At 42.3% G+C, this 12179-nt stretch overlaps 1 protein-coding gene across 1 annotated transcript in view; it reads right to left on the minus strand.

Annotated features, from left to right (window-relative positions):
- PATJ (PATJ crumbs cell polarity complex component) overlaps window positions 1-12179 on the minus strand; it is a 177228-nt gene that overhangs the window by 39377 nt on the left and 125672 nt on the right. The window contains exon 30 of the mRNA XM_066624595.1: window positions 10776-10848. Within this exon, the coding sequence (XP_066480692.1) occupies window positions 10776-10848 (73 nt within the window). The remainder of the gene's footprint in view (window positions 1-10775; window positions 10849-12179) is intronic.

Below are 12179 nucleotides of genomic sequence, written 5' to 3' on the forward strand. Positions count from 1 at the left end.
ACTTCACCAGACAAAATTAGGAGTTCCCATTACCAGCTTCAGTAAGTGCCAAGCCAAACTAGCATGTGGGGAGCTCTTACTTACTTCGATAAACCTTTATTGGCATACTGGAAATCCACAAGCAATAACATTATAACACAGGAAATAAATGCAACTTTACGGGGTATTAGCTTCTGATCTTTGCCTTAGCAACTACCGCTAAAAATTCCGCCACCAAATTGGTGATAGAAGGGGAATAGTCACTGAGAAGAATTGGGAGAGGATCAGCAAGAGAGACAGGAAGAGAAGAAAGAAAAGGATCAAGTAAGGAGGACCTGAGATTATGATGGACAGTGCACCGAAGAAGGATGTGATCCAAAGTATCTGGTTCAACTGAACAAAATAAGCATAGTCTATCTGTATGCGGGATTTTAGAAAATCTTCCTTGATGTATTGCAGATGGGAATATGTTCAGTCTCGCTAACATGAAAGGAGAGCTCTTACTTTTCAAAACTAATAATGGGAAAAATCCAGCTGCAAATATATTTTTGCATCATGAGACTGTGATCACTGTCCAGAAACATAGTTAAAATGCCTTAATTCTGATAGAAAGATCAGTTTTCGTTTTGTTCTTTAGCCATAATCAATACATAAAGGAAATCTTAACAGAGGAGTGAAATTACCACCAAAGAGGTCTCATACTTCATATTCAGGTCTATTTTAGAGTCTTTAGGGTACTTTCAGGTAAAAAAAAAGGGGGGGGACCTAAATAGGAACCTCATAAAAACTACGGGAACAACAAAAATGTTACTTGAGTAACAATAAATTCTTTTAAATTTTAATTAAAACTTTTTAAATTCTTTTAAATAAATCCTACCACTAAACCAGTTAAGAGTTTTCCAAAGAGTTCTTTAAACTCTTTTCAATGCATATTAAGTCCTTAAGTTCAATGTTTAGCTTGTCTTTTAACTCTAACTCAACTTTTAAGTTCACAGATTATTTTAGCCACATTTGAAGGAGTGCTGCCAAAAGCATTAAAATGGCAGTAGCTCACCCCTTCCTAAAAAAAGTCCTCTTTGGATCCTACTGTGGCTTCAGGATAGAGACAGCCTTGTCACCTTGGTGGATGATCTACACTCCCGGTTGGATGAAGGGAGTGCATCTTTGTAGGTCCTTTTGGACCTTTCAACACTATTGATCAGTGTCTTTTGGGGATGGCTGGTGAAATTTGGGATTGGGGACACCGTTTTGTGGTGGTTCCACTCCTGGGCTGACAGATCCCAGGTGGTGGTACTGGGGGACTCCTGTTTGGCACCTTGGCCCTTGGGGGTGTAGGGTGCCACAGGGTTCTATACTGTAAACATGGGGTCGCATAATGTTATTTAGTATCCACTAGGAGAGGGCATTCAAGGATTTGGAGTTAGGTGCCTGGTGTAATAAAGTTAAAGAAGTGGAAGCCCTCAGCTTCAAGTTAAAAGTTCAGAAACACTTAATTGTGACTGGGAAATACCTCCAGGAGAAATGCAACACTAGGCCTGAATTGCTGCAAATTGCCTAAAAAAATTATACTGTAAATCATAAAAATGTACATAAATGAATCAAAAACAATTTCACATACAGGCAGGCACCCATATTCATGGGATTTTCATTATGGAACCCCCTGCAGTTATGTGAAACCACAGATACAGGTGAACACCTCTCGCCCACCTTCCGGAACCAAGGGGAGCTCTGCTCCTCTGGCTGCTGCAGGGTCCTCCAAGACCAGCAGAGGGCACAGACAGAGGTCTGCTCTGTCTGCTGGGCTTAGACTGAGCCTGACAGTTTAAAAAACACAACTTTCAGTTTCTCTGTGGCTTCCCCGGGGGCCTCCCAATGCCTTATAAGTCTTAAAAATTTCACTTCTGGTTTCGCCGTGAAACCATGTCAAATGTTTTGAGCTATACAACTCAGTCTGAGCCTGGCAGAGGCTGAGGATGGATGTCCTCAGCCTCTCCTTGGCTCAGAAGCCCCTCTGGAGGCGAGGAGAATGGAGTTTCCCTTAACTGGGGGGGGGGGAGTACCCGGACCACAGGGATTAGTGTTTGCCTGTATCTGCAGTTTCCTGTATCCATGGGGAGGGGAGGTTCTGGAACAGAAACCCGGTGAATGGGAATGCCTGTATTAGCCCAAAACTAAATCATCTATTGCAGGTACTTAATTTGACAGTTAAAGAACGTGAGCATCTACAAACTTCTCCACAATTTTGCAGTTTTCTAAGTGACATACTTTTCCTGATTGGATAAATAGGAAGCCAATCTCATCTCCAACATTTTGCATAGGGGATAAATGAAACTGTCAAGTCTCAGGTAGGACCCAAACATAGGATCTCACAAGCAGGTGCATGTATGTGTATTCCATGATCATGCTGCTTGATTACCCAGAAGCACATAATTTAAAGTCATCCTGAACCATAGTATCCATTTAAAAAAACACATTTTTAAAAAAGAAATGTCCAGCTCTTATGGCTAAAGGGATTGCCTGAAAATGCCTATGCAAATCTAGATGGATAAAAACAAAAAGTCTGAGTAAGTTTGCCAATGGGTGAAATTCTCACTGCCCCCTTGCACAGTTCCTTTCCCCCATATCACTTTCAGAAACAACAAAAAAAGTTATGTAACATAACATAAGCAAATCTATGTGACATGTTAATTTCTGCAGGTTGCAGAATTCAACTTTTTTTTGCAGAACAGTTAGATTATTTTGGAGCAAATTAATTCCCCCCCCCCACTTGCACAATTTGCCTGGTTTAGGCAAACTGCTACTCAGTTTGTGGATGTGCATCAATATGACAAGTGGATTTTGGTTGGTTGCTCGATGGGAATCAGTAGAAACCATTGCTGACTTGATTGAAAACCTAGTGAACAAAACTTCAAAATATGGTGAAAAGTCTCATCCATTTGGTCATCTCCTTAATTTAATAATACAGTTCCCAAATGTTAGACTCTCTATCTTTCCTTACTACTTATAGCTGTCTTCCACGACTCTTTTTGCCCTTTAGATTCAAAATGATAATGTCAACTTGATGCCATCATTCTCCATGCCATCCATTTAGAAAGGTTCATATTTTTGTACAAAACTTTTGTGACAATCATCTTTCATTTAAGACTTCCTCTCTCTTTTACTCCCACTAAACATATAGTTCTATATTTTGCGTAGTGCAGGGCACAATCCTAACCAGGTCTACTCAGAAGTAAGTCCTATTTTGTTCAATGGGGCTTACTCTCAGGAAAGTGTGGTTAGGATTGCAGCCTTAATGTCTAAAATGTGTCTTGATTTGCCCCAGTGTCTGGGTCCCACATTCAATTTTGTGCCATGAAGAAGTCAATCAACATTTCAGTCCCATTACCAAAAAATGGTTCTGGAACAGAAATAATCTGATTTCACTCCCTGGAAAAAGCAAATTGTCAGTTTGGAGATACTCTGAATACATTCCAATTTGTGGATGTGTAGAGAACAGCAGTGGCCAGGAGTTACCAACTTCATTTGGTGTGCAAATTGCAACCTTTTTCGGAAACGCTTGACTTGACCATAATAATTCATATTATGATAATCTCCAGGTTAGAGGACAGTAATATACTCCACTTGGGACTATGCTTGATGACAGTTCAGAAAACAGCAGCCAGACTGTTAGGATAAGCCATATTAAGTCTTTCTTATACCCAGTTCACTGGGTGTTTTGGGATTCAATTCAAGTTGCTGGCCTAGGGCCTAATCCTATCCTACTTTCGAGCACCAGTGCAACTGCAATATGGCCCTGAAGTAAGGGAACAAATGTTTCCATACCTTGTGGAGGCCTCTGTGACTGCAACCCCAGCACAGGAAGCAGTGCATACCTCATAGGCACAGAAGAACTGGCACTGGAAAATTGGATAGGATTGGGCCCTTAGGCCTTTCAAGTTCTAAACAACTTGGGACCACGCTACTTTGAGAAGCATCTGCTGCCATATGAAGCTACTTAGTGGCTTTGCTCAGTTTGTGACGCCATCCTTGCAGTCCCATCACCATAACAGGTTCAACTGGTGGTGAATAAGAGAAGGGGACTTTTTGACTGTGATGTCCAGGTTATGGAATAGCCTTCCAAGAGAAGTGCAGTTGACTCTTCTTTGATGTCTTTTAAGGGACAATTTTGTTTAAGAAGGCACTGTTTTGTTAAGTGTTTTAAGGTTGGTTGTTTTTACTGCTTTGTCTGCTTTACTGCTTGATGATCAGTGTTTCTATTGTATTTTATATATTCCTTTTTTATATTGTTTTATCTGGATTATTGCAAGCCATTTGTGTTCCTCTGTATTTACAACTATTAAAACAAAATAATGCACAGTCTAAATAAGCCAGCCACCATTTGGGGCTGATCGTGGGATGTAACAATAATCTAAGGTCATTTCCTGCTTTGGATTCCTTTATCATTCCTTCTCTTTTCACCAGTACTGGGCTCGGTAAAGGAATTAAGGTATTTCTTACATTGCTTACTAGTTTAGTGAACACATCATCCGTTGAGCTTTTCTTAAGAAATTCCAAATTGGTATCATCTTCACCACTTCCAGATTCGATGGTACTGTGATCCTAATAAAAGAGTTTTATTTAAAAAACTTAGAAACAAAGCCATTGTCTATTTCACTTAAATTTGAACACCACTAAAAAAAAAGGAGATCATTTTTTGAAAGACTCAACAGATGGTTTTGGTTTGTTTGTTTTTTACACTCTGTGTCCAACTGGTCATTCTGACTCTAATTCATAGAACCACAAATGGGTGGATTTCATAGACTGTACTTGGTTGTGGAAAGGCAAATTCCAACCAGTTAGATCATAATTCCTGGAATCTCACTGTAATCCTAGCCTTTGCTTGAACAGAAGAGTTCCAAGTACAGAGATTAGAATCTAAGGCAGTATCAAGAGCTCCATAGGGCACAGATGAGTGGGCCCCTGGGCTCTGTATGTGCAGTAAATGACCTCTTTTTAGTTCACAGCTCTTTAGCAGACAATACATTCATATTTTCAGATACTGATTTACAAGCATGACAGCTACAAACCTGTCACAATAAAAGAGAAAGCTGAGATTCTTTGTAAATTTAATATATCCCAGATTCTGTCCTTTAGATGCATAAAATTTAATGAAACACTGTGTGTGCACCTTAGAAGCACTAACATACTGGCTGTGCTTTTTTCTGTCTGAAGTTTTACTGTGGCTGGTGTTAAACTTTTGCAAGTCACCTTGGGAACTGGTTTTCAGTTGAAGGAGGGGTAATAAATAAGTAAATGAAAAAATAAAACAGACTTCCAGAATATGAAATATTCCATTTTAATTAACTGGAAAGTTTCCATGGCTTTCGGTTTTTACTTTTGTTACTTATGCGTTCAGTTCAGTTTGATTTTTGGACATCCAAAAACAAAAAAGGATAGATCAGCCATCAGATCACAGCATACTGGAAAGAGGCACCTTCTGTCTCATCTAAACACCTTACTTGGAACAACAATATGATTAATACACAACAGAATACAAAATTATGTAAAACACCAGTTCTATCTAAAATAACAGGGCAGGGCTATCCAAACTTTTTGGCAGGAAGGCCACATCATCTCTCTGACACTGTAGTGGGGACCAGGAATAAAATTTGAATAAATTTACATAAATGAATATATTAGAGATGAAACTTATATGAATGAATGAAGGTCTTGCAATAGCTCAAGGCCTGTAAAAGACCTTGCACAAAACAAGGCAGGTGTTTCCTTCACTGCTGCTACTGCATCACAGATGTCAAACAGCAAGCAGCCCTTGTCGCACAGCTCACATGAGAAGTCGAACAGCCACCATCACGCTGACAGCCATTGCGTCAGGCCAGCATGGGCTCCAGCAAATCTCTGGAGGGTCAGAGGCTCATTGTGGACTCCCCGTGGGCCGGATTGGGAGTCCCTGGGGGTCGCAAGTGGCCCCCGGGCCGGGGTTTGAGCACCCCTGCCCTATGGGTATGAAGTCACACAAGAGGTAGGAAGCTAAATTAGAATGTTAACACTCAACACAGGAATACAAAAATCTTCAAAAAACAAAACAAAACTGGAAAACACAGTAAAAGGACTTACACTCTATTAGCCAACCCATGATAACAATTCATTTTAAATGTTTTCTAAGGACCAAGGGCAAGGGTATACATACCATGAGAACATGAAGGGAACTAAGCACTACGTTTTGTTTTTATGACCTGATCATAAATAAACATAGCGGTTCAACTTGCAAGATAAAAGCAAAAGACAAAATCATGACCATCTTATCACACTTTGGAATTTCACACCATGACATTTAGACATTATGTACATCATATCTTTGTTCTGGTTTCCAGTGAGCTTGGCAGCAGCCCCAGGGCTTCACAGCTGTAGCAACGTTTCTACATGGGTCAGACACCACTCTGTTCTCAGTGGAAGCACAGAGGAATTGGCCATTGTCCAAGACAATGGTTTCCCAAAGGCAACGGTGTGAGGTTGAAATGTGCATCGGGCATTAAACTATGTGTGTTTACACTAACACACTGTCCTATCCAACATGGAAATGCAGCATGCAAATTAAATTGGATATCTTGAATAAAAGGAATCACAGGCAAGTTATATTTCCATCTACATAAAAATGTACTGAATCTCATTTTCTCCTCTTTGCATACAAGATAGCCTTCTGAATGCAAGAGTAATCTAATTTTTAAATCAACAATGTCTTGGATGTTAATGAGACCTGGAGAGAATTGACAATTGACCAGAAAACAAAAGTTTGGTCAGTTTCTTTTTCCCCCCAGACCATTGTTATTAGACAACAGAGCCATTCACTGGACAGCGGTCCCCAAACTCGCAACCGCTGCGTAACGAAAAACCGGTCCCTGTTTGGACCAGAGCTTACTGTTCTACCACATCGCTGCATGACTTTCAGTGAAATCAGGGGACAGGGACACTTTGAGCAGTCACATCTGTTGCCCAGCATCCCAGAAGGCTGCATAACAAGACATCTGGGCAGACATGACTACCCAGAGCATGCTTGTTCTCTGATCTCACAAAAATCATGCAGAGACGTGGTGGAACAGCAAGCTCTGCTCATGGGATAGAAGGGGTTAGTCCAAACCCCAGATCCGGCTTCAAGGCCAGGGTCTGGAAGGCCCTGCACTAAACCATAAAATGTAGAATGCCTCCCCATGTGCTGCTGGGGTAAAAAAGACTGGAGGCAGCAGTAGTGTGATCAGGTAGCAACGAGAAGTTGCTGCTGTGTTGTCTAGTTGGCTCATTTATTCAGCATCACAAAGAAGACAAGGCTGCAGTGGTTCAGAACCAGAGTAGTGGCCAATGCAACAATGTAGGCACAGCAGCTCAGGGCTTTGACCACTAAGCTTCCTCTCTGCCTTGTTCAGTTCTCAGTCAAGCCAAGCTGTTCCAACCTGCCATGAGCCTGCAACCAGCCTATTTGCTTGGCCAGAAAGATAAGAGGTAACGGGGGGGGGGGGGGGGGGAGTGCTATTAGTCAGCCAGCAATGGGAACAGAAGCAGCAACACCAAGTAAGTACCAGGGTTCACTGGGTGAGCAGGAGAAGATGAGATATTATTTGAGTCTCTTGGTCTAAGTCTGAGTGTATCTGTACCAGAGTACATGAGTTTGTGTTTTCCACATGATGAATGCCTAGACCAGTGGTACTCGAAATTTTCCAGCTTGCGCCTCCCCTGATCCTTGTAGCCATTGGCCACGGCTCCCCATTACAACACCTCACCTCAGTTACTCCCAAAATGGGGATGAAGGTGTTATAATTATACACTAGAAACAAGGCTGCCAGCACTCTGAGGCTGCAATCCTAACCACACTTACCTGACAGTAAGCCCCACTGAACAAAACAGGACTTACTTCTGAGTAGACCTGGTTAGGATTGTGCCCTGAGTCTGTTAGCAACACACCTGGAGGGTTTTGGAAAGGGAGGGGGGAAGTGATGAATTTGCTGGGGGAGGGGAAGACTTCGTTTTGTGTGTATCTGCTAATTGCAAACTGATGCCAACTGAGACCTAGAGACTGTTTGGCTGGCATCCTAACTCCACTTTCCTGGGAGTAAGTCCCATTGAACACAATAGGACTTACTCCTGAGTAGACCTAGCTAGGATTGTGCCTTTTGTCTTACAATAGCAGCCAACAGAGTACCCCCCCCCCCAAAGGAGGCAGAAGGGGAATGGCTAAAAAGGAATGGGGATTTTAATTTTTAATCAATTTTTGGAGACGAAGCCATTAAGAGTGGCTTTTTTCTTCAATTTTGGAAGGGGAGGAAAAAGAGAAAGGTGAAGATCTTGGGTTAAGCTGACACAGACTCCAGCCTATGTAGGTCTACTCAGAAGTAAGCCCCATCTGAGTCAATGGGGCTTACTCCCAGGAAAGTGTGGAAAGGATTGCAGCCACACAGAGCAAGATTACAACTCACCCCAAAGTAGATGGGGGCTGCTCACACACACCCAGCATGCAGATGGCACCCCTGTTCCCCCAGGCAAGACAGAGGGATGCAGGCTGGGGCATTTGGACACTAAGAGCAGGCTGGGCTCCCCAAGTGGAAGACTTACTCTTCCCTCCAGCTTTGAAGCCTGCCAGGAGCGCCCCTGTGCTGATGAGATGCAGCACCTCAGAACTCTTCTCTCTTCCAGGTTTGACCAATCCCAGGATGCCCAGGGCGAGGGGCACACTGGGAAATGTAGTCTTTGGGGCGAGGTTGCACATGGAGGGCACCAGGATGAGGTCTCTGAGGGCACCAGGATGAGGTCTCTTGTTATCTGGTGTGCTCCCTGGGGCATTTGGTGGGCCGCTGTGAGGTACAGGAAGCTGGACTAGATGGGCCTATGGCCTGATCCAGTGGGGCTGTTCTTATGTTCTTATGGAGAGAGCTCCATGAAGAGATGCGGCACCTCTGCCTGCCTGCCTGCCCAACCAGCCTTCTCTCCCACCTCTCCCCAGCATGTTTCACACACCCTCCCAGCCTCACACTGCCCCACCCACCTCATTCACAGCTGCAGAAAAGCAGCAAGTCAGCAGGCAGCATGTGCAGCAGAGCAGAGCAGCCCAGCCCAGCCTCTCTCCCCAAGATGCCTGGCGAAGCCCCTGGAGGCTAGCTGCACCTCCCCAAGGAGGCAGGACACACAGATTGAATACCTCAGGCCTAGACTATATGTGGATAGCCTTCAGCTGGGGTCACTGTCCTGATTTATACAGGATATCCTATTTCTTATTTTCCAGTTGCAACAATATTGTACTCTGAATTGTGCTGTGATCTGTGGAAGTCTTATATATGTAGATGTTATTGCTTGGGGCAGAGAACTTGTAACAACAGATGTATACCAGAACTAAACAAGGCATTGTCTATGGGCATATGCAAGCTCTACCCCCAGATCCATTCCTGAGTCCATCCAGAGAATAGAACTTTTTAGTCAAGGTTTGTGAATTCTAGTTATGGACTGTATCTTGTAAAATCAGGAGACTGTGCTGTACTGTTTTAAGCTGACACAAGATAATCTGCTTACTTCCTAAATTTGAGTCTCAGATGTCTTTCTAACTAACCTGGTAGAATTCAAACGGAAAGAAACATCCTGATCTCTCATACATGATGTGACGCTGCACTTGAAAACCTTTAACTGGCTTTCAGAGAGTAAAAATATTTTATTTGCCAAGTGAGAAGCTGTGCCCTAAAATCTCTGCCCTCCTACATGAGAGGGAACAATAGTTCTTTTGGGCACTATTTGCAATTAAAGACCAAGAGAGGAGACTCCTGTTTAAACAACATAGTATGCGGTAGCCACAGTAAGATGCTGCTCTCAATATTGGACCGAAATAACATTCAACCCTATTTATTTCTGCACATTTATATCCTACCAGTTTCTCTAGTTTCTGTGGGGGTCAAGTAGAGTGTCAATTAGAAGATGCTCCAAGATCATCTGACAGGGCCATGCTATGTGTACCACCACTGTTAGACGTTAGGGGGGCTGCAGTGAGAAACGGGGCATTTTGGGTAGTGACACGCCCTTCCCTTATGAGCTAAATTCATCACTCTATTCTGTTTCCCCTCCTTTTCAAACAGGGGCCCTTTGCATGCATGCTGCTGAGCCGCCGCAGCGGAGGAGGCAGCAGTTGTCTACCTCCCTCCCCGCCTCTGATAATCCAATATTTGAAGTGACCAACACCTTGTTATAAGGTTGATCCCGGGTGCAGACATGTCCCTCAACATCATAACAGCCAACCAGCTTTAGTAGCTGCCACACTCAACCTGGATATTCAATGTGCCAGTCTTATGATATCATAAGCATTTGCTCCTTCACTTGGAAGGAACTCAACAAACCCTGAGAGGGTCACTTCAGAAAAACAATGAGTGGCTGTCCATGACAACCGAAGTGCTGGCCCCTTGATACTAGGAGAGGGCTTCAGGGGTCTCTGAAACAATTTCGACTCAAATTCAGCTGATTTTGCCCCATTAATTTCTGTAATCATTTTGACTCAAATTCAGCTGATTTCACTCCATACAAATGTTCATTAAGCGACTGAAATATTTTCCAACCTATTTAGCACCTCTCATGAAGCAAGGTGGTACCAAAAATTTTGTACAGCGCCAGGAACCTTAATTAAGCAAGGGAAATTCATGTATGGCTGAATCTCTGCTCAACACTTTTCTACAGCCCAGGGTTTAAAGGAGATGAACGTCTGGATTTATATTATCTTGCTAATTATGATTAATCTTTCTCATTTAGGAAACACTAATCGAAAAGCATCTTACCTCATTGGAAGACTGGGAGCTAGAGGGTAATGGGAAAGGAGCAACAGCCATCTGGTTAAAAGCATCATCATTGCTGAAAAACAAAAGACAGGGAATATTAAATAAACTGCAAAATATCTACTCACGCTCCAATTTTTTCCTCTTTGTCAGTTTTATTTGTTATGCTTATACCCTATATTTAATCCATAAAGCCTAAGGTGGCATTGTATAGGGTTCTCCCAGGCATGTACTGAGTATTGTCAGAAATGACAATATTTGAATTTCAGGGACCAAGGACATCATGTACGCAGAAGTGTACAACAGATACCTAAATGACTGTGCAGTATCAAGGAGTACATGATATTCAGCAGAACTTCAATTTCTCTTTTAACCAGCACAGCATGTTAAACATCAATTTTCTACCTCCTTTTGTTTTCCCAAGCAGACAAACCAATTATGATGCAGCTCTTGCTGATGAGAATTAATCAGCATATCTAAAAGCTCCATAACCCGACATAATTCTTGTCTGGTGCCAATTTAGGCACTGCCACTTTAAAAATAAATAAATAAAACAAATGACAATGCTTTAATCAGTAAGGGAATCAGCATAAAATCTCTGTGGCTCTTAATGCAACCTGTAATGAGTAACTGAGATCTCTTATATTTTATGACTATCCTATATGCTGTAAAACTCCAGTAATCTGTGGCAATCCCAACAGTTTAGCATCAAAACGAATATGGAAGTGATTGCACTTCTGCAAAAAGCAAGCAGCAAAACAGCAGCACGAGTAGCTGAACCCCATGAATCCAGTCAGAACCCTATTGGTTTTACACTGGCATTGTGTTACACTGCTGGACAGTGCTTTGGTTTTCTCCAGCTAGTTCCATTCTATGACTAAATGTGTGCATTAAGGTATGTACCTCCCAACAGTCTGGCCAATCACATAATTTGGGACCACCTATGTCCTGATGATGACTGATTATCAGACTTTTACTGTATATATATTTAAATATCTGTGATTATTGGCGAAGAAATATCAAAGGCTTTGCAGTGTGTCAGAGCCCAATGAAAATGCATCATCACTCCTTCTCCCACCTTCCAAAATTCAAAGGAAATTTGGGAAGGACATTCATTCAATTCAGTTATCATGAGGAAAGAGCAGTGACCTTTGGTGTACATGCAGAAGAAATTACACTTGTTTGAATACAAATGTAGACATGCCAGCATCCCCCTGTCCTCATAACACTTAAGAAGACTCACCCATGTCATTTCTCCAGAAAGAAATAACCAAAGACACATAAGAGACAAAAAGAAAATGAAATATGTGATGATGCCATAACACAAAACAGGGCTACTATTTTTAGCAACAGCCTCTGTCAAGCAAAATGAAAATGCATCATCCAATGTCTAGTTCAGCGGTTTTC

Source organism: Tiliqua scincoides, chromosome 4 (assembly GCF_035046505.1).
Source record: "Tiliqua scincoides isolate rTilSci1 chromosome 4, rTilSci1.hap2, whole genome shotgun sequence".
In the NCBI taxonomy this organism is placed as follows: domain Eukaryota; kingdom Metazoa; phylum Chordata; class Lepidosauria; order Squamata; family Scincidae; genus Tiliqua; species Tiliqua scincoides.